This window comes from Rhineura floridana, chromosome 5, assembly GCF_030035675.1.
Source record: "Rhineura floridana isolate rRhiFlo1 chromosome 5, rRhiFlo1.hap2, whole genome shotgun sequence".
Classification (NCBI taxonomy): Eukaryota; Metazoa; Chordata; class Lepidosauria; order Squamata; family Rhineuridae; genus Rhineura; species Rhineura floridana.
The window spans coordinates 80,608,112-80,631,533 of record NC_084484.1 but is presented as its reverse complement, the minus strand read 5'-3'; the positions used below and the strand labels follow the sequence as shown (position 1 = coordinate 80,631,533).

The 23,422-nt window shown below is 42.1% G+C and overlaps 2 protein-coding genes across 7 annotated transcripts in view; one reads left to right on the top strand and one right to left on the bottom strand.

The window, feature by feature from the left end:
- ACOT9 (acyl-CoA thioesterase 9) overlaps positions 1 to 4,001 on the top strand; it is a 35,237-nt gene extending 31,236 nt beyond the window's left edge. For all 5 annotated transcript variants that reach the window (XM_061627309.1, XM_061627308.1, XM_061627307.1 and 2 more), the window contains one exon: positions 510 to 4,001. In XM_061627309.1, the coding sequence (XP_061483293.1) occupies positions 510 to 577 (68 nt within the window). In that variant the 3' untranslated portion in view covers positions 578 to 4,001. The remainder of the gene's footprint in view (positions 1 to 509) is intronic.
- Positions 4,002 to 6,555: 2,554 nt separating this feature from the next.
- Positions 6,556 to 18,360, bottom strand: PRDX4 (peroxiredoxin 4). 2 transcript variants are annotated; one of them, XM_061627306.1, is made up of 8 exons: positions 17,947 to 18,360; positions 13,868 to 13,985; positions 11,699 to 11,815; positions 10,969 to 11,091; positions 10,527 to 10,657; positions 9,240 to 9,274; positions 6,849 to 6,895; positions 6,556 to 6,674 (listed from the first exon to the last, which is right to left on the bottom strand). In XM_061627306.1, the coding sequence occupies exons 1-8, from the start codon at positions 18,236 to 18,238 to the stop codon at positions 6,671 to 6,673; spliced, it is 867 nt and encodes a 288-aa protein (XP_061483290.1). In that variant the 5' UTR covers positions 18,239 to 18,360; the 3' UTR covers positions 6,556 to 6,670. The 2 variants fall into 2 exon arrangements, with proteins under 2 accessions (XP_061483290.1, XP_061483289.1); XM_061627305.1 differs by lacking the exon at positions 6,849 to 6,895 and having other exon boundaries at positions 17,947 to 18,359.
- Positions 18,361 to 23,422: the final 5,062 nt, after the last annotated feature.

Below are 23,422 nucleotides of genomic sequence, written 5' to 3'. Positions count from 1 at the left end.
ATTTGGATGCTTTACTCTGTGACTGCCTTGGATGATGCGGTAGAAAAGTGATGGCATTGTAGGCTCATGGACCCAGAATGGAATCCTTCCTTTTCTGTTTGTTTTGCCCCATACTTTTCTTTCTCTCCATCCCTTCTCGTCTTGGGTTCATTTATGTAGCCTACAGAAGAATTGTATAGTAATGGTCAAAAATTCTGTTTGAATCAAGGTCCTCGGTTCATATCCATTTATGGTCTTTTAAAATATTAATCTGTCAGCTTCTTCAGTCTCTTCTGTATGAACTGCCCTAAATGAAAGAAGGAGCGACTAAAGCATTCTCAAGGATAATGAAGGCAGAGAGCACTTTCATCCCAACTCTGGGAACAGGCAGGCTCAAAAAAGAGAGGCCCACAGTGTGCAAAGGAAAAAATTGAGTGACTTGAGCATTTGCCTGCTAATTGACCATGCTATCTTATGGAATTTGAGAAGTGTCAGTATAGATACTCGGATTGCACTTTCTTGTCTTTCAGAATCCATGTTGTATTTGGACGGGAAGCGGCATTTTGATTCAGCTATGAAAGATAACACAGCGCCATAGCAAAGTGCCAAATTTGGAAGGAGACTGTCTTGGAAGCTTCAGGCACATTGCTTCTCTGAGGGAGGTGGGGCAGCATTTCTGCCCTTGAAAACAGTATGATTGTGAATGCAGAAATACTCTAAAGCACTTAAGTTTTCTATCCAAATATTGTTTATTGCTATTTATACGTAGTTTTTATCTGAACAGGGTGGTTTACGACAGATGCTATTGGAGGTCGCTGATTCATAGGGTCGCCATAAGTCATGATGGAGTTGAAGGCACATGACAACAACAAAAAATGAAAAATAATTAATGCAGTATAATAACCATCAATGGCCATTGGCATAGTGAACAAAGCTAGTTCTCAAAGGCTGGGCGTGAGGGAAAAGCAATATGGAATCCTGCTTCTGAGTATCTTTTGTATTCTTTGTTACTCAGAGATGGTGATCAATATTTTAAACTCCTGTGCTTGCCCTTAAATGTTTACTACCACTGCCTTCCAGATGATAAAACCAGCTAAAGCTCATGCACACCAATTGAAAAGGATTAATCAGTTGCATGGTGTGGAGACCACCTAAAGGCCCATGAAGACCTTTACCCTGCCTATGCAGGCAAATATAGCATCCCAGTCACGGACTAGCCAGAATGATGGAAAGCAAGATAAAAGTTCTTCCAGGGGAAAGGCTCTGGTGAACCTAATGCTTGTACTTAGCTTATGGTAGAACCTTGCATACGTAGCTGGATGCTCTCCAGGAGAAATCATAAACTGTGCAGGTCTGATGATGAGGGCAGATTTCCCAATAAACGGCAGTCAGTGTTATCACAGGGTACTTCTTGAATTTCCCTGAATAAAGCAAGAATGTCTTTTCAATTCACCCTTTGATACGCTCCTACCAGATATGGAAAGGTTTTACTGAATAATATACTATATATATACATCCCTTGAATGAAATGAAATAATCCTGGTCTTGTAAATTCTGGCAGCTACAATAATATCTTCTAAGTTGGTTCATATCCTGTTTGATAGAACTATGCTCACATAGATAATGATATGGCTAAGACGATGTTCCAAATGGTGTCTTCAAACTGTGTTTCTATAAAGCCTGAGATTTCTTTTTAAGTTTTATCTGGGTTTTCAGTAAGAAAATGAGTAATAGCAGATAAGTTTATCCAAAGAAGAGCTTGTCCCACCACTCCTGATCTTCCTTGCAATGTGAAGTTGCAGGCAAGTATTGATTTGTATTCTAGGGTCAGTTCATGCAAGGCAACAGTGAGACCCAACAAGGAGGAGTTACCCCTTAAGAGACCACACGCTTTGCCTGTATAAGGGTCCAGTTCAATCTTCTCAGGTGTTGGCAAAAACCTCTGCTGAGACTCCAAAAAGTGTGTTAGGCCCATTTGGTCCATGACAGGTAAATCAATACATCAGTGATTCCCTGAAGGCGGATACTGATTTAGAATAACAGATGCCAGTGTGATAGCTCAGTCACCTTTCCTTATATATAGTGGGAAAGTGCTTCAGATGTTTGTGAAGAGGAAATGACAACTTGTCCCACCAACCAACTTGGATTACTAATATTTAAGTTGATTTTTTTAACAACCATTTAAGTTAACTTGTCGTTCTCACACTTTTCTAATAGCTAATACATTTAAACTGAGTCCTAGGTTCCTGTTGTCAACTAAAATGAGATGGAAAGCAGTTTAGCTGTTAACAGGTTAACCTGGCTTGTATTGTAGCAGCTGAAACATAGGCCAGGGAGGGAGGATCAAGCATGGGGCAGTGTCCTTCAGCTTTTCATCTGAACAGCACTGGATCAGCAGTTGAGGGACGCTCTGCTCTTATTGTCCACAGGATGCACCACCATGTACCATCAGTGCTCCTGCATCTTTCCACCTCCTGAACCCCCAACCCCAACCCCGTCATCTTACACTGTGCTTTCATATGTTCATGGGAAGGAAAAGGCTGCTATACACTTATAAAGTGAAGTCCATGTGCAGAAAGGGATTGATGGTGCTTTATGTGGCTGCATCTGTAAGGTGCTATCCAGTACATCGATTTTTATCATAAAAGTTTGAAGCTTATTCATTCTCTTTACAGTGGTAGGGCAGTAGATGTGTGTGTGAGCTGATTAAGGCTGATCAAATAAGACAGGTAATGTTTTATTCTGTTTCTGTTATGAGTTCCCTTGAGTAACTGCAGAATCATACATTCATATCTAAATAATAAACAAGTCCTGTGACCTGACAAGAAGGCTACAGTAATCTCTCTCTGAATCAATGCTACTGATCACCCAGGGGCTTCATAACCTCAAGATTTGGAGTGGGTTACAGATGGCAGATTTAAATAAATTTTCTCTTATTTGCTGTGATCTTCTGGGTACAATTCAAGACGGTGGTTTTGATCTATAAAGGTCTAATTTGGGACCTACTTAACTCAGATACCATATTCTCCCTTGTTCAACGTTTTGCTTTTTAAAATAAGTGGAAAATTCTCTCTTGATTGCACTACTTGTTCATTATAAATCTGTGCCACAAGGGAACAAAGTGAGGGCACCTACCACAACTGTGGAACTAATATCTTTGAGATTCAGTGGGGTAAATATGACTGTTTTCTGGAATCTGTCCAAGATTTTTATTTTGTATAATTTAATATTCGTGTGAGATGACCCATACCTATCTCCAGTTGGCTTGAGCTCAAAGCCAGGAAATTGGAAGCTAAGGTGGATTTCTTAATAGACACACATCATCGTTACTGATCATGAGGTATAATGTTACAGATTGTGCTTACCTCCATGAATCCACACTTTTCTTTGATCTTTCAGGCCCAAATCCAGATGAGGACAAAGTGCCCAAACTAGCAAGATACCTCACATTTTACTGATCTTGGTCTGGATCCCAGATCTCTTGCAGCATGTCTGCTGATGGAAATCTCAATATGGCAGTGAATGATTTTTCTTTCATTCTTCATATTGCAGTTCCAAATCCAAAGTAATGAACATCGATGACGTTCAGTCTTTCTTTAATTGTACACAAAAAATGCTCTTTGACAAGTCCGTGTAAGGATGGCGAATGGTACCAAAGAGGGCCGGTCCTATTGTTTAACCCATCCTTCCAGCTGCTGATGTAAGCAACCAATAGGCATGGGTCAACTTGACAATAACTCCTCTAGCAATACAGTAAGGCTCAAATGCTTCATAAGATAATATAGGGCTGTGAGGGGCATCTTTGCTGCAAGCAGAATTTGGTATGTTGCACCACATTGCTATTGATCATGGTGCACATTTGTTAAAGCATCAGCCTTAGTTTTCAATTACCAGGCTTTGTGGAGCTTGATCCAACAGGAGATGGCCTTAAGTCTGTCTTAGACTGATAGGGTTTTTGATCATTGAATATATCTATGGCTTTTTAATAGGAAGTAGTATTAAAATAAAGAGATTGTTAAAAATGTTGTTTCTGTGTCTGTGGGGTTGCAGGGTTTGTTTTGGTAGGGTATGCCTGACCATGAGTGGGTTTGAAAAAAATGTGTGTGTTTGTGGCAATGTCACAGTATGTGGGGTAACTGTGGAAATTGTAGGGTATGTCTGTCTGAATGGGACTGGAAAGTTTGTATCTGTGGGAAGGGTTGCACAGGAAGTGCATGGGTTGAGATGTTTGTGGGAGGGTTGCAGTGGGTCAGTTTCACATACCCATGGGGCCAAACAGGTTGGCAAGCCCCTTGTCTAGCCTCCACACCACTGTATTCCATAACTAAAGAATAAGCATTGTACATAGCATCCACTAGGAGGCTCCCTCCGCAAACATTGAAAAACTGGGAAAAATTGCTTCATTTTTATTGCTTCATACATATTATTTTGACAGTAGCTACCATAGACTTTTACAAGGCAGGAAAACGTTAATGACTTTTGTACAGCTACTCAGAACTTCACCAAATCAATGGAAGTGTGTCTTTCTCGACAGTTACAAGAAGCCAGATTTCGGTTGAACATCAGGAAAAACTTCCTAAATGTCAAGAGCAACATGACAATGGAACCAATTACCTAGGGAGGTGGTGGGTTCCATAACACTGGAGGCATTTGATGCAGCAGCTGCACAGCCTCCTGTGTATGCTTCAACTTGGATCCCTGCATTGGGTTGGACTCAATGGCCTTATAGGCTCCTTCCAACTCTACTATTCTGTGATTCTATGACAGGCCTGAATAAAGTATATAAGAGGTTTTCACCATCATTGGAAATATGGTATGCTGAATGGCTGTAAAAGGCAGTGTGTCAAGTTTCAGCAATGTACAACTTGTACTTGGGGCAACTATCAATTGGTTTGAAATTTGGTGCATTTGTAGATCTTGTCAATAGATCATGTAAACCAAGTCCCAAGATATTAGCTCAAGTATTTTTTTAAAATGAGGCTTATAATAGAATCTTTTTTAGGGGCTGCTCACTGTAAAGAGGTACTTTTGTGTCCTTTAAGGTTTGTTTGCATTTGCAAGAGGCTTAGGTTTCTTCCAGTATTCTGGTCCAGTTTGTGATGGGAACAGCTACCATAGTAACAAACTGTACCAGTGCCCCACTGCTAGACATCTGTTAGGCTGATAATTTGAACTGCACCTTGTTTTTATTTAGACATTGCCAAATCTTGGCTAAAGCTTTTTTTGTGTGTGTGTGTGTGTGTGTGAGGGGAATGTAATTATACAAAGCAGGTCATTCTTACTCAGAATCATTAGGTCTCTACTACTGAATATTCTATCACTGTTGTGTCAAAAACAAAAGTGAACATTATGCTATGAAAGTTCCTCCCTTCCAGACAAAACAAAATGTCCAGATCCACCCTAATTCTGCCCAGGATTTCTGATGGGTTTCTTATTTGTTGCATTTGTATACCACCCCATAGCCGAAGCTCTCTCGGGTCCCTTCCCCCCGTAGCTTAATTACAATCATGTAATTTTGTTTCCACAGAAGTTTCTGTCTGTACGTCAGTTGCATTTTGAATATATATTAGCTGGGGTATTTTTCTTCTGCTGTGTAGCACTTTCAAAACTGAGAATGCAACTCCTAGTTGTCTTTTGAAGTCAGTGAAGTCATGCCTTCACTGTAGATGGATGGGGATGCCCATCACATCACTGAATGTCCTCCTCTGAGAATATGAAGGCATTTGACAGCATATTGCAATTTTTGAATGGGTATTTCATATACTGAGTTTATAAAAATTTGGCTCTGAAATTCATCTAAACAAATCCATCAATTTGAAATTTAGTGTCAGTGTCATAGTTTGACTTTTGCTCTGTACGGTTCCTTTCAAAAATGTATTGTCCAACAGACTGCAATTCATCCATTGTAGTCCTGACTTGATTGTCTAGCAACAGAATTTGGAATCAGGATCTACATAGTCCTGCATTCCTTGCAAGAATCAAAGCAACTGGCAGGCACTTCCACCAGAAACTGGCTGGGGATTTACCAGTGAACAATGATCTACCTTTTGCCCATGTTACAATCTATTGCCTGTCTGGGTTTTCAAAATAGTGATCACATAATACTGAAAGGCTGAATCATAATCTGATCACAATGAATACAGGCTGAATAACTTCCTGAAGGTGGGGAACCTCCAGATCCCCAAATTTGGCCCATCAGGCTTTTCCCCCTACTGCCGTCATATCTGACATAATGTACAGGGCAGGTAGAGACACGGCTTTCTCTGGAGAAAGCAAGATTAAACTCCCTGTGTATCAGATGATCTATGGAGTTTTCAGTCTGACTTAGTTCGGGTGTTCAAGTCACACACTCAAATTATATGGAGCTCACCGACACTTCAGAGTAAACAAGTATATGGTCAGGATATGAGTCTTGCTGCATTAAACTTTATGGGTGGATAGGCATCAGAGGTCTCACATAAGGCTTCTCACAGTGAAAGTAATTTTACATGCTAGTATTTTACCAGTGCTATTCTACCTCAGTGCCATCATACTACTTAAGTAGAACAAGGAGGCTTCAAAACACGCACACACAAATTATCAAAATTAGTAGAACTTTTATTGGCAGCTTCTTGGATGTGAATTGTATTTTTAGAAGGAAGAAGTCAGTTCACTTTACCAAAATACTTCAATTTTCCTGCAGGATCTGGAATTATCTAGGTAAGGAAAAAAAGAAAACCATCAACACCCAAATAGTCTGTGCTTCTTACGGAAGACACTGTATTAAGTGAAATAAGGTCTGTGCTGATTACTGAGTGTATATTAGCCACATCCACCCTCAAATGATCCCCCCCAAGGTAGCATACGTACTCGTGCCCAAGGGTACTTACAGCTCTTCTCTTGGCCACCACATTCTCATAGCATCTTCAGGTTTGATCTAAACACATGCAGAAGGCATGGCTCCAGCTATTAATGTACTTTTGTGTACATGTCACCATAATTTGGTAATCTGGACTATCCTATGGACTCATGCGCCCTACCTTTCCCTCCTCTGACTAACACATTTCCTGATTAGTAATAACTATGGTTACACCAGTTTAGATATAATGATAAACCAGGTGTGAACTGCCTCTCTCTATCTTGCCTTGTGAACTCTCAGGCCACACCCTTGCTGGCCCTACTTCGCACCCCAACTGTTCTTGCCTGGCTGGAGTATGTCCTTGAACTCTGATGTGTCTGGATAGGGAGGTGTGTGTTTGTGTGTAGCAATTACTATACAAAGATAAAATTTAATGTCCCACCTACTTTTGCCTCAGGCCCCGCCCACTATTGACATGTAGTCCTTGGAGGGTTGCCCAGAAGGGTATGCAGCCCTCTGGTAAACCATAGCATCATTAACGAAGGAAGGGGAAAGGAGCACATGAACTCAAAGGGAGAGAAGGAGAGGCACTTGAGTCAATTAGGTGCTCCTAGACACCAAATAACAGTTAGACAACTGAGCACCTTGATGTCTGAACCAGGTCAATGACATAAATGGCTTAATGTACAATACCAGAAAGCAGCACATGCCTATTGAATAAAAAATGTAATTCATAATATGCGGGGTGTGAGGATAGAGCACACCACACAGGTAAGCAAGGAAAGGGGGAACATGCAGTAATATAACCGCTGCCACCCAGCCAGGGCTCCTCTTGCAGCCCCTGTGCTGTTTACATCTATGACTGGGTTATGCGGCTGGCGAGACAAATGCCTTATGATGTGTCTGACTGCTTTCTGCTACTGTGACTGAGTTGTTAAGGAACTGATGTTTGTAATGTTAGGAAGTTTCCTGTCTCTGTCTCAACTTAGCTGTTTTCTCCCAGACATGAAAAAAGATGAAGAGAGCCACATTAGCACCTTCTTGCTGGTTGGGCTTGAACTACTTCCCATCCCCATGCATGCCCTATGCAGTGAGCTGCTGGAGGCTGCGGCTATTAGTGTGAGCCTGCTGCCACTGTGGCATCCATCGCCCAACCTCTCCCCTTGGATAGCTTGCCAAGAGTCTTTTCCTCCTTGGGTGAATCGAGGAGGGCTGTGTGTGCAGGGCCCCTGCTCTGTAAGCTATGTGGGTACTGTGTTGTCTGAGCTTGCTTCCCTTTTGTGTGTTGTGCTACAAAACAATAGTTCTGAGGAGTATAAGGGAATTTCAGTCCCTGCCTGTAGGGGTGCCTTGGGAGTAGCAGGGTCATTGGTGGCTATGCACGGGGTATTGTGGTATGTGTTGACACAGGCATTTCTATGCCACTTTTGTATTTTCTAGCGGTGTTCTTCCCCTCTCCTCAAGGGCTCTTTACACACATGATATGGTGACATATCTCCCCCTCCCCCCCAAACATAATTTGAGCACAGATTGACTGATCATCACCATTTATTTCTCTGGTACCTAGGTTCACCCAATGTTCTTTGGATTGTGTCCAAAACTGGAAGGGGGAAAAGTCTGGAATCATTTGTGTCCTTCAGTAACATGTCTAGATAGAACATGTTGCTATAGGTTTGTAGAATTGTCTTTATGGTTGCATGCATTGTTCTTTTGTGTCTGCAATTTCACATGTAATACACCACATTTTGCCAGGCAAAATGTTGTTCCATTGCTAGTTGCACTGGTCAAGGCACGGCCAAAAAAAGGGGTTAATAACCTTGACTTTGATGCTTCTTTACTCTGGAAGTCTAAAACAGAGAGCTAAATATCAAATACCTATATAAAATTTTTATAAACAGAACAGTCCTGTGCATGTCTACTCAAAAGTAAGTCCAACCGAGTTTAATGGGACTTACTCCGAGGCAAGTGTTTATAGGATTGCAGCCTAAGTGAATGCATTCAAAGACTGGGAATACCAATGACCCATGAGGATACGGTACTCATCAACTTAATGATGCAAGTTACTAGGAAAGCATCCTACTGAAACACTATAGAGTTCTGGGGCAGAATTTTAATACTGGATTTAGCACAACTTACTATAACGCTCTTCATGGAGCAGTTACCTATCATGCAAGCACCTTTAGGAAATCATTAGTCTTGATTTTTCCTCCAGTGAGTGAAATCTTAGAAATTAAAGCATGCTGGAAAAGCTGGTAGAGATAAAGATGAAGAAGTAAAAGGAAAGATTTCAAATGGTGCTCAGATTGCTTGTACATTGCTTTTGGCCTTCTGATAATATTCCCCACATAAGATATTTTTTTTCAAATGGAGAGTTCAATAATATTTCCCCCCAATTATAATGGATTTATAAACACCAACTTACTGTTTCACTGCCTGGTTTCCAACCAGCAGGGCAAACTAAGAAGGCAATAAGAAGATGTGTTAATCTGGTGGTAAAAAAACAGCCTTCCTACTCCTGTTCTGTGGAACATCAGAAAAATCAATTCCTGCCAGTGCAAATCTATATGTGATGAGGTAGCTAAAAAAATTCCCATCCTAAATTGATTAGAACTGGATTTAATCATACGCTGAGATCTTCTCAGTTAGCCCTTATCATTTACAACTAATACCAGGATCCAGGTATTTTTACAGCATTGAAGACTATGAGAAATGTAGTATTTTGTTTAAGACCAATACTAGCTTATGAAAATATCTAACAGCCTAACCTTTTTTACTTGCTATCTACAGAAATCTTGTTTTCCTTTGCAGGCAATTGAATGTTTAATCATGCAGGTTCACATTCAAGATCCACTTACGAACATTTGAGCCAATCTTGCTTCTAGACCTATGCTGTTGTGGTGAAAGTAAAATTAATGCAAGCAAAAAGTGCACTTCAAAATTCTGCCAGTTATAGCAAACTTAAAAGGAGCCTTTTAAATTATTCAAATACTTTTTTTTGCTGTAAAGAATCAGTTCATGTCCTGAATTCAAAACAGCAAGCAGTATCAAAATACATAGATTTTACAGGTAGTCAGTGGAAAAATGGTTTTTATAGCACTTTGCACACTCTTATTTGCTTTTATCTGGTTACAATCTTCTCAATAGCAAAAGAACTCCAGTAACTGGGGTAGAGAGGGGAATCAAGATAGTTAGTGTAAATCAGTGGGACCACAGTAAGATCAAAGTACAAATCTGGATGGTAAAATAAGCTTTAGAGACTTAGCCAACTGCTGATTATATATGGTAATATAAATAAGTTCAAGAGAAATGTGGATGGCTATCCTGTTACACATTTGGTGTGTGTGCTAGCCAATGGAAATGCCTTGTCACTTATAATGCGAGTTTGTTGTTCAGTTCTGGCTGTTGCAAATCTAGTTAATTATTGTGCCTAGTTCTTTACTATCCTACGCTGTGGGGTAGGAATTCACATTTGAACAAAGGAAGTGAAGAAGGGGGAATATTCACTGCTGCCATTCTCATTTTTATAGTTTCCAGATACCATACACAGGGAAAAATAAACACACAAGGTTCATCTCATTGCAACATCAAGGTTACAAGATCTTGCATCTGTGGAACTCTGAAATAAAAACTACAACGCACTAGATTCTAGGACTATCACAACTACACGTCAAGTAATTCTGATTTTCAAAGCACTGAAGAGGGGAAATACCTTCTCCATGTTTATCAGTGTACTGGAATGCTTGTACTAGGCGAAGAGTCTCATCCACGGATCTGCCAACAGGAAGATCATTCATTGTTATTTGTCGAAGATATTTCTTGTCATCAATAATGAACAGGCCTCTGTGAAAACATTAATATAAGAGACATGAGCAAGTGTCAAAAAGCTCACTCTGTGCATATATTAAACTTGTCTGCCAATCTCCTGTATGGACTGCACACCTAAAACAATGTTGCTTAAGTGTATCCAAAAACATAATGCATTTTATTTCACTATGTGATTTGACTATGATCTTGCACCTTTCTATAAAAACAACAGCTTTTTGCTGAATATAATATTACTTTGATGCACTATCAAGCAGGAAAGTATAACAATAATCCTGAACTATTTGCAGTAGCATGAAGTGGAAGAAATGGAACAGTTAACATTATACCTAAGAGCGTGTCCTTGATCCTCTAGATAAACTCCATAATCTTTTGAAATCTGGTGTGTCAAATCTGAAAGAAGTGGTATCTTTATTGGTCCAAGTCCTCCTTGTTTTCGTGGTGTATTAATCCTATTGCAATGGAAATCATCAAATACTTCAATGAGAACTATTCCATACTTACTCAGTATCACTAATATAAGTATCAACAGACTTTTTTCAAAGCACATTTTACTACTACTGTGGATCCAGTTCCATCAGATTAAAATAACGGGGTGGGTGGGTAGAAATAAACAAAAGATCAGGATTGCCATGTGGGTTTCTCAACATTGACTTAAAGCATTTTGTATTGACCAATACATCATAAGACCCTCAGGTGCATTTGAATTTATTGCACAAGGGTCACAAACGCAAACTTTATAAGTGACTATCCTAATAGCTGAACATAGATATCTACTCTACATAGGTAGTACATTTAATGGTCATGATCTAGTCTTTGCATCTTCCCCACCCACTCCTGTGCACACTGCTCCTTTAGTGGGAGTTTCCTGCCAACAAGTTCCTCACACCACTGACAGGCCTCCTGTGACTGGACTGGCATGAGACAACTGCATTAACGGTTCACATACGGGTCCAACTGGACTGGATCCCAAGTTTCCAAACAAGATTTCTATTTTGTACAGAAAATATAACCATCAGCTACATACAATTTGTGTAAATGAAAGGAAGAAAGGCATACCATGCTAAATGAGTGAACTGCGAGTCTACTGAGCAAGCTATTACTTCGGCATCTATTGCTCTGAATTCTTCAATTCTGTCACTAAAGGCAATGATCTCCGTTGGACACACAAATGTGCTAAATTTAAAAAAAAGATGGAAATTTTAAATTTCTGAGCTAAAAAGAATAGCTTCTCACTTAACTATAATACTAATGAGGAATGAACTGCATTCTGCAAAGCGCTGAAGTTTCCAGCTATTTATTTACAGCCTTCACTGGTCACTGATTCAAGGAAGAGTTAATAAAAATAAAGTATAAAAGTAAGTTTTATTTCACCTACAACTTGTAGAAATATTAACATCCTACTCTAAACATTTCTGGCAGTGTATCTTGTTGAAATATTCTTGCATGATATCCTTGCAATGCCAAAATAACTACATATTTTATGACTTCTTAGCATAGCTGTTGATAAGAGACATCCTAAATACCTATATGGTGCCACAGTAAGTATTTGGAGTGCACCACTAGATACAAAGTTGTATTTCTAATCTGTAAGCGGTCTGGCTGGTCAATTGACCATAATAAATCTAATGAATGAATGAATGAATCTGTAAGCGGTAGTAAAGAGAAACATTATTTTGTTTAACAGAAAACCATCTTATTTGTCTTTCATTTTTGGAATAGATCAAATACATTCTCTTCCTGGGCTCCTTCTAGGAAGAAGAGGGGGATAGAAATTTAATAAATAAATATAAATAAAGATTATGATTGGGGGATCAACAACAGAATGTTGTGTTATATCCCCCAGCCCCTAATACAAGTCCTCCTCTTCAGGATTTCAGCAAGCTGGGATTCTTGTAGTACTGTTTTGGGTTTGAACATAAAGGGGGAGGTTTCAGGAGGCTGCTTGCAGATGAGGCAGTGGGGTTTGCAAACTTGGGGCAAGGTAGTGTTTTCTGTATGCTCAGAGAAACTCCTTAGGCTAATGAAATGGACTGCCTTCAAGTCGATCCCGACTTGTGGCTACCGTATGAATAGGGTTTTCATGGTAAGCAGTATTCAGAGGGGGTTTACCATTGCCTCTCTCTGAGGCTAGTCCTCCCCAGCTGGCTAGGGCCTGCTCAGCTTGCCACATCTGCACAAGCCAGCCCCTTCCTTGTCCGCAACTGCCAGCTGGGGGGCAACTGGGCTCCTTGGGACTATGCAGCTTGCCCACGGCTGCACAGGTGGCAGAGCACATAACCCCTGAGTCACTCAGTGTGGGGGTGATCTTTAGCTGGCCCTTTACACCCAGGAGACACGAGTGGGGATTTGAACTCTCAGACACTGGACTCTCAGCCAGGCTCTCCTCCCCACTGTGCTAAACCAGCTATCTTTAGGCTTATAGAAGTATGTATATTCTTTTAAGAAAAAAATTAAAAAGACTGCAACAGCCTGATGAGAACTGAGCATGCCGAGTGGTCTCCAGGAGTCACAGAGTATTGAGAACGTTAATGGGGAGATGGGAAAAGGAGGGAACTTACTTGCTGAAGCCTGTAACAACTGAAAGGGACACTTTTTTTCTTTCCCATCCTCTTAAAAACTTTGCATGCTACCAGAAGAAGCTTGCCCAGTGGCACAGCACCACAATATTAGCTTCCCAGCTAATGGGGGCACTGCTGCTTATAGGAAGGGAGTGGGGCAAGGTAGCAGGAAGGTTGGTGTGATGCAGGCACATAGGTGGAGCCAAACTAGTGCTACTGGTGTGCTGGCATAGTGCCACTCCAGGTGAGCAGCAGTGATGTAGGGGTGTGTGTGTGTGTGTGTGTGTGTGTGAGAGAGAGAGAGAGAGGGGGGGGGAGAGAATTTCTGGAGAATGAGGTCATTCAGCATGGGCCATTGTTGGACTGTTCTCCCTTTTACAAACTAGTACTTTGGATCTCTCCAGTCCCTTGTGCATGCAGAAACTACTACCTGATTTCCAGATGACCCTGTCCTGCTGTCATACGCCAAAACACCAGACCACTTAAGTTCGGAATTAGAAGGAATGGTGATTACTGTGAATTTCACATATATTATCTAAGTAGATAGATAAAACAGTCCTTTTTCCAATTTTATATTCTCAAATTCTAAAAATGACAATTAACACTTGCTGTAATCAACAAGAACGATAGTGAAAATATGCATTTCATTTGTAACAGTTCTGCTTACAAGTCAAGAGGATAAAAGAAGAAAACAATGTATTTTCCTCCGAAATCAGTTAATTTCAACTCCTTAAACTCTCCATTGATGACTGCTGTTCCTTCCCAATCAGGTGCTGACTTAGAAACTAAAAATAAAAAAGATACATTGAACTTCAATTCATTTGCTTAATTTTGTGCTGGTATTTAAGTGGAAAATTTCTATTCAAATAGATAAAAATATATACTTTTCATTTGAAAAAAAGCAATCCTAGAAGAATTCAAGTGATGGAAAATTGATTTCAATAGTGGTTCTTAGGATTTGCTGCAACAGCATGTACATTCTTGAGAACTGCTGTACCCAACAAAGATAAACCATCATTTATTGCTGTCTGGCCATAGGCCTCAGACCAAAATACACTTTAAATACAAACAAACAAATCTTTTAAAAACAGGTAAAATCATTAATATTAGTACATTCATAATGACGTCATGGAGAATCTATCTGACATGCCCTAATTTAACTAAATATTTCCTTCGCAACTTCTGTGCTGCTAAGGCAAATAGGGCGACCCTATAAGTTATACCTGGGTCCCTGTCTGAAAGAAGGAAAGAGATACGTGAAGATCTTCGGGCGCGTGGGTCAGTATCTCATCTAAGAATTTGGCCCGGGGGTGGTTATAGAGGGAACATTTTAGCAGATAGCGTGGAAGGTCTTCCACCTCGGGGGCTTCACAAATACACAGTCTTTGGGCCCAGGGAATTCCGTTGTAACGTCCTGCCAAGTAAGCCGTAGGCATTGACTGGAATCTCAGGGCTGTGAAAGCATGGCGCAGATTTACTGAAGTAAGGAAATCTATATAATTTGCTTTTGTTTGGTCAGTTTTAAAAAGATTATACCATCTTGAAAAGTTAGAATTTGCTAAATCTAGCCTGTCTGTCCAAGCAGTGTGCTGAAGGATAGCCTCCTTAAAACTGACTTTATTAGAAGGATCTTATAACGTTTTACTGTCAATATGATAAAGTTGGCAGATTTTCATAAGTTGGGCGGACCAGAATTTATCCAACCATGCATTTGTTGCACTGATTTTTAATGTTTGACGTAAGGGGGATTGCTTGTCTGCCTTCCAGAAATTTATCAAGGCTGAGTGAATCAATGCTCTAACTGGTGGGATCCCAGTTTCTGCCTGGATTAACGCTGCTGGAGTAGATGAAGGGAGTAGCAGAATTTTTTTTAGAAATTTGTTTTGAACTGTCTCTAAATGATCGAGTGATGGATTTTCCCATCCCCATATTGGGGCTCCATATTGCATCATCGATACAACTTTGCTTTGGAATATTTTTAAAGCCGGGGAAACTAAATTACCCCCTTCTGAACGGTAAAAATTCAAGATAGTTCCACTAACTCTAAGTGCGGCCAGTTTAGTTTGCTCAATATGCTTTCTCCAAGAAAGGGAGTCGGTAAAGAATATGCCACGGTATTTAAAAGTCCGACACTGCTCAATTGGATGTCCGTTTATTAACCATTTATATAATGGTGGCCTTTTGCCAAAAACCATGGTTTTAGTTTTGGCACAATTTATTTGTAGGTTTTCGGTGGTACAATAGGATGAGAGCTTTGCCAGAGCCCTTCTAAGTCCATTACGGGTTATTGATAGTAGAGCCATATCGTCCGCGTATAATAGTAGGGATACTTTCTTTGAGCCCAAGGAAGGAGGAAAAAGGTCCATTCCCAATACTGCTGGTATTATATCATTTAAATAAAAATTAAATAAAAAAGGGGCCAAAGGGCATCCCTGTTTGACTCCTTTAGTTGTTAGAAAAGAATCTGTCTGGGAGCCGGTGGGACCTACTCTAACTCTGGCACTGGTATTGGAGTATAGTGACTTTATCAGGAATAATAAACGTCCATCTATATTAGAATTTTTAAGTTTTTCCCATAATCTGGTTCTATCAATTGAGTCGAAGGCTGCTGCTAGGTCTACAAAAGCTACGTACAAGCATTTTGTCGGACCTTGCATTGATCTTTTTGCTAGAAAGGAAAGAGTAGTGCAGTGATCTATGGTACTGCAGCCTTTCCTAAATCCTGCTTGTTCAGGATAGATTATTCGATTGGCCTCCTCCCATCGTCTAGTTTCATCATTAGAAATTTTGCATAAAGTTTGGCTCCAATGTCAATCAGGCTTATAGGGCGATAATTATTTGGATCTAATCGATCACCCTTTTTGTAGATTGGTATAATTATACTAAGGTTCCATCCAGCAGGAAGCTCTCCTGTATTATTTATTTGGGTGAGACAAAGATATACTAATGCATTACTACAAACATTTTTTTTGCTGGTGATGTGCACAAATATGCTAGCACAAATGTTTGGCATCTGCACGTAAAGCTTTTTATAGTTAAGAATTTCAAAAGATGAATTAATGGAACATGTTGGGATGTGCACTAAAAAATGGTGGCCAAATGGTTCAGCAACTATGTTGCAGTACTGGAAGCTGGGATTTGAGATTCTGGAAAACCTTTGTTTATTCATGTTTCACAAGTTTATATAGTGTATAAGAACATAAGAAAAACCCTGCTGGATCAGGCTGAAGGACCATCTAGTCTAGCATCCTGCTCACTGTAGCCAAACAGATGCATGCAGGAAGTCTGCAAGCAGGACCCGAGTGCAAAGCACTCTCCCCACTTGTGATTCCCAGCGACTGGTCTTCAGAGGCATACTGCCTCTGACCATAACTTCAATGACACTACAAAATGTAGCAATTTAAATCATAGTAATCAGTGCTTGATGCCATTGAAGGTAAACATAACTGAAAACATATAATTGAGTCTAACTGCAGTCAAAGTGTGAAAACAATAAATAATTGAATACACTGTCCAGTGATTAACAATATAATTCTATATATACTCAGAAACAAATCCCATTGAATTCAGTGAAATTTCCTTCCAGTAAGTGTGTATATAATTAGGATTGCAGCCTAAAAAACATGTAACTGAAGCACGTTCTTACAGAATCAATCTATGGTGACTGTTTACAACAGCTGACAAGCCACTCTTGGAAATTAATAGTAGCTTGTCTTCTTTTATCATGGCCTTTGCAAACTGTCTGAAAAACAACAAAAAATCTGCCAGTATGATTCAATCTTGCAGGTTTTTTTTTTACCAAGAGACACTTAGGAGCAAGTTCTACAAATACAGCATATTTGTTTATTGTACTGAAGTACAGAATACCTTTCTATCTTTTCAGAATGCTTTAAAGCACTCTTATTTAAGTTGTGCTGTGTTCAACGGGGTTACTCCCAGATTAGGTATAGGATTGCAGCTTCAAAAACGAGTATCTGAATAGTCAGAGTAACTCTGATTCTTTTACTTCTCTGTCCTTTTAAACCAATAGGCTTTGTATGACGTGTCCTTTACAAAAGAGGTTCTTTATCAAATGGGTACGGGCAAGGGAAAACAAAGACAAAAGGGAGGCGCTTCTAACTGTTCATTTAACCGATTTCCACCGTGCCGTTGGGGGGGAGGGATCTTTTTACACATTTGGTTAGGCAGTAGCATTTTTTTGGCTTTATGCTGCTATTTCTTTTTGGAAGGGGAGCTTAAGAAGATACAGAAAAGAGACCTGTGGCAACTAAAATGCTTTGTCTACCGTGGAATAACTTTTCGTGGTTTGCGGCAGGAAAGCTCATGCCGCCACAAGCCTCTCTCTTGCTGCAGGCGACCAACACGGCTTTCCCTCGCTGGAATCAAGAAGGCACATTATAGGGACAATAGTTTTCTCTCCCCGCCCCCCCCCATTTTTCTCTTTCCAACCTTCCCACCCTCATACATATTCTTCCCCTTAAGGGAACAAAACTGTAACGGTGTGTGCGTGCATGTGTTGTTTTTGCACAATGTCAGCTTCGAGAGGAAGCGTAAAAACAGACAAGAGGGATGGGAGAAGGCTGGGCTGAGGCACTTCTTGCTGCAGCTCCGGCTTCTCCCTTCACACCAAGGGCTGGGAGACGAGATAGGAGGGCCTCTCATCTCTCCCGCCCGCCTTCCCATCTCTCCCTCCTTCCCTCCCTCCAGGCCGCTTCCTTAGGCTCGGCGGGCCTTTCAGGCACCTACTCTTGGCCTTGCTGAGGTGCAGCGAGTGGTCACTGACGGGCACCCGCGATGCCTCGCCTGGGTACACCTCGCCCCCCGCGTAGTAATGGCATTTCTCGTCGCCCGAGCCCTGGGCTGCCTCGGCGCTTCCCGCCTCCTCGGTCATCATCATCGCCACCAGCACTACCAGCACCAGCGAGGAAACGGTCAAGGGTCCAGTTGCTGGCGCCAACCGCCACCGGTGTCGCCCGCTCCCCCTCCCTGCCACCTGGCATTCGCTCGGTGGCCCGCGCGGCAGCGCTTCTGCCTCCATGGCCAACCGGCTCCAGGTCGGAAAGAACGGGAATTGCAGCGCGAAGGCCAGGAAGAAGAGGAGGAGGCAAACTCCCCAGCTGGGGCTGCTTCTGGGGGCGGGACCCGACGACCGTCCCGCTGTGTGAGACACGCACGCACAGCCTCCGCCCGCCCTTTTCCTGCTGGCCCTTTCCCGAGGCGCTGTTGCGCGCGACCCAATGGTCGTAACCTCCAGTATTTGTCGTAATATATCGTTACCTGGCGGAATGCAAGGAACATTGCAAAGCAATCCCCCTCAAATTAAACGTTATATACAGGATTAGAAAAGTCATCCATTAGGGGAAGGGTGAGGAGTCCCTGACCATTGGCCGTGCTGGCTGGGGCTGATTGGACTTGAAAGTCCACGGGTTCTCTGTCCCTGCTTTAGGGACCCAAGCGTTGGTGCAAAACTGGATGTCGCAAAGGCCAGGCCTTTAATATATGTATTAAAATAAATATATTTCTAGAGGCATTTTAAAAGCTTCAAGCCCTAAACTCACTCTGGGGAAAGACACAGATGTCCCTTCTAAAGACCTTTTGATTAACAGCTACTTGCTCCTTTTTGGAATGGAATAGCTGGTCACGGTGGAAGCATAGGGATATAGCAACATAACAAAAATGATCTTATTTGTGAAAGCAATGAAATACCCACCTTCTTGTTAAGTGACTGTCAAATTTCTTTGACCACAAACAGGTATTAAATCTAATGTGTTTTATTTATTATTTCAAGAATAAATGAAATCAAGGTCATGGGATCTCTATGTTAAATTATTAAGGACCTGTTTTCTTGTTTTTGGTAGGGTTTACTGGAAAATATGGGCAAATGAATACCAGCTCCTTTGTGTTCCCAACCCTCCTGTTCTGCCATGTCACCTGCAGCACACATTCTTAATTTGCAATTTGTATCAGATTTTTATTTATTTATTACATTTCTACGCTGCCTTTCTTTTCATGATAGAAACCCAAGGCGACTTACATATGGTTCCCAGGCTGTCTCCCATCCAGGCACTGACCAGACTTGACCCTGCTTAGTTTCAGCAGGGTGCTGGGCTCATGTGCCTTCAGACCATATAGCCTGGGACCATACAAATAGCAAAGGTGCTGATCTATAAGAAAAAATCCATGGTAAACAAATATCTCTTTAGGCTAACCAAAATATCACAAAATAGTGAGAGGAAACTTTCAGGTTCTCCAGATATTAAACAAAGAGCGAGTGTTACAGACATAAAATCTGCATTAATCTTCATGAAGCTATGAACAGGCCCAGTGCCAGTGGGTAGCCAGGTTGAGCACTGGCCTAAGGGCCCAGGAAGTCACGGGCCCCTCACCACCACTGGTCACCTCCTCCTGCCGCCTGCCGCTGCTACCACCATCTCCTCAGCACTCACCCATCTCTTCAGCAGCTGGAGACTCTGGGTGCTCCGCTGCGAGCCCTTCTGTAGCTACCGCATGAAGCATGTTGGGCTCTACCAACTTGGCAGCAGGCTTCATGACATGGGAAACTTTGCCTTGTGGACACTGCCACGGCTATGGTGTCCGCAAGGTGACGTTTCATGCACCATGGATGCCTGATGTGCTTCTGGTGGCAGTGGCTGTGGAAGAGCTAGCGAAGGAGCACCAGAGCCTCCAGCTGCTGAAGGGATGGGTGAGGTGCTGGAGAGAAGGAGATGGTAGCAGTGCCAGTGGGCCCCCACAGCAACGAAGATGGGCAGCGGGAAGAGGTGACCAGGCACAGCATTGTGATGGTGAGGGGCCCACTGTGTCCAAGGGCCCCCAGAAACCTGGCACTGACTGTCTATTAACACAGCACCTAGTGTTCCCCTGCGTCTTAACGAAGGAACTACAGAATCACCAAGTTCTTGAGCAGTAGGAAATTTTAAAAAACTAGCACCTAGATAAAGATGCAGAATTTTTACCTAACAAGTGAGACCTGCCACACAATGTTGTAGGAAGTCAGCAGAGTTACATGGCAGTTGCAACAGATCAGTCTGTTAAGACCCCTGGTAAATGTGAGCAACAAAAGACCCCTGGTTAATGTAAGAAAGAAAAGTTGAGGTTTATTTACTTCCAGCACACATAGCCATCTCTCTGAGTGTGAGCTCAGGATGGCTCATCCTCACAACATGGAGGGAGCAAAGGAGCCTGAGAAGAAGGAGGAAGAGAGGCTCAAAACAAACAAGTTACAAGAGAAAGAGAAAAACGCAAACATTTTTTGTCTAGCACTAGTTAGTCAGGTAACTAACTAGAAGCGTTGCTGTCTCCCATTCCAGCAGCAGTGTCAAGCTCTCCTTTTCAGGAGACTCCATTCCGTTTCCCTGTCCCCCAATAGTCAGCATTCCATGGTCATGGAGCATGCTGAGTCCTCATTGGGCTGTTCTCGCATCCCTCCAGCTTAGGTTTTCCCTCAAAATATTTTTATTTTATTTTGGCAAATCTTGGGATTCCTTTAAGTCTGATCTTATGCATGAGTGATGGTGTTTAGGGTACCGAAGGACTGGCACTCAGAGAACTGAGATCTGTATTCGTATGTACAAGTGAGGACCCATAAAAAAAATTGCATTGTATCTCTGATATGCTTCTATTACTTATGTCTGAGAGAGTGGATAAAACAATAGCATCAAGAAAGATAGGAGTCCCTTAAGAGTCTTCATGTGCATATTTTAAAAACATTTTTGGACATTTAAAAGTGCAGTCAGTCTGTATGTAAGTCAATGAAGCTTCTGCATGCAATTGTGTACTTGATTTGACCTGGGACGAGACATGAGAGGTAAGTTGATTTACCTTTGCTGTACCCTGAAAGGTCTGGGAGATTCTTGATGGGGAATCCAAACCAGCCTCTTGCTCACCTATCTGCAGTATTAACAGTGGATAACATTGTAGAGCTGCTGTAAGCTACTCTTGCTTAGCACAGCGCTCCAACATGCAACATGCAATAGAGGTAAAACAGTGAATTACACCGCATAGTTGTTGCACGCTACTCTGTCAGTCCAACCTGAAATGCGGAGATAAAATAAGTGGATAACAATGCAGGTTTGTTGGATTATCTCACCTTCAGCCAAACTCCCAACCAGTAATAGAGGCCTAATGCTGCTCTCCAGCATTGCAAGTTTGCTGTAAACCACTCAGAGCCCTACCTACAGTATTCAGTGTGTGAACTATACTGCAGGGTTGTCATAAGCCACTGTCTCTTGGCCGCAGCCCCACCCAGCCGTCAGCTTTCCCCTTCTTGGTAGCTCTATCGAGGTGTTCTAATCCCTCATGCAATGAGGGAGAGTGCTACCTCCACTCCCCCTCACTGTCCTTGTCATCCTCCATGAGTTAGAAGGTTAACTTCTGAAGTAAGGAGCCTTTTCCACTCAAGTAGGCTCCCCATGTGATTTAGAAACCTTATCTTCCAAGGTTTTCAGTTACATGGGGCGTCTACACCAGTAAAGCAGGCTCCCTGATGCAGACATTTTCCTCCAACTCATGGAGGTTGACATGGAGAATCAGAGCAGGGGGGAACTAGAATGCCTGTTCCTACTCTCCCATCTCATGATTATACAGCCAGCGTGGATTTTTCACATTCCGCAATGTTAAATTGAAAATACCCCCTATACCATTCTGATGCTTCCCATAAGCTCATTTCAAAACAAAACCTTACAAATAGTCCTGAACTCAGAAACTCTTGCTTAACAACCCTCTCAATTTTCATGGTGATACACAATACAGTCAGAGAGAATAGAGAGTTCAAAGTCTAAAAAGAGAGAAACCCCCCCCCCCAGAGCCATTGGACATTTTTCTTTCAGAGTTCTCATAATCTGTTGAAATTCATTAAAAATCAGCCATGTTCACAGAGTACCTGTAATCCTATTACTGACCTTGCCCCATACTCTGACCTTCATCTTCTGCTGCAGTTTAAAAGTTAAAAAAATGTCTGGCTGATTTTTAATTAATTTAAGAAATTTTGGCTGTAACTCAATGATAATGTTGGGCATGTTCAGTAATGTTGGGCATGCTTGCCTAATCAGGGGGCCACACCCACAACAGACTTTGATTTCACTTGAGACAGTCATGGCTTCCCCCAAAGAATCCTTGGAAGTGTAGTTTCTGAAGGGTGCTGAGAGGAGACTCCTATTCCACTGAGAGACCTCCTGTGGCCAGACTGGTTTAACAGTCAGCCACTCTAATTGAAGGTCTGTGAGGGGGAAAGGGTGTCTCCTAGCAACTCTCAGCACCCTTCACTAACTACACTACCCAGGATTCTTTGAGAGAAGCCATGACTGTCTAAAGAGAAATAAAGGCCTGGTGTGGATGTGGCCAGGAATAGCTTTGGTTTAAATTTGGGTGGGAGGCTACATGTGGCTGCTGTAGAATAAAAAGGTGGGGGAAACGCTGAAATGTAATGATACTGTTCACAAAGTTTTCCTTTTGGAAAGGAAAGGGGCTTCTCCTCTGCCCCTCCCCCCACCCAATCTCCTCCCCTTCCTGCTCCTCCCCCGGGTCAGTGTTGGACTATGACCTGGGAGACCTGGGTTCAAATCCCCATTCAGCCATAAAGCTCACTGGGTGACCTTGGGCCAGTTACTGCCTCTCAGCCTCAGAGGAAGGCAATGGTAAACCCCCTCTGAATACCGTTTACCATGAAATCCCTATTCATAGGGTTGCCATAAGTTGGGATCGACTTGAAGGCAGTCCATTTCCATTTTCAAACATGATTGCACAGAAATAAATCCCATTGAACTCAAAAAGTATGCAAATGATCAAACCCACCCGCCTATCTCCTATGCCCTCCCTCTTGCCCCTTCCCTCCCCTTTCCTTTGCCCCTCCCCCTCCCCCTCCCCTTCTTCCCCTTTCCTGTCCTCCCCCTCCCCTTCCTCGTCCCCATGGTCAGTGTTACCTATCCTAACCATGATTGCATAGGAGTAAATCCCATTGAACTCAATAAGCATGCAAATGATCAGACCTGCCTTTCCTCTCCCTTCCTCCTCCCCTCCCCTCCCCCCTTCCTTCTTCCTCCTCCCCTGCCCACTCTAGCCCTCCCTCCTTCCCCCCTGGTCAGTTTTACCTATCCTAAGCATGATTGCACAGGAGTAAATCCCACTGAACTCAATAAACATGCAAATGATCAAACCTGTCCTCCTCCCATCCCCCTCCTGCCTGCTCCCCCCCTTCTCCCCTCTG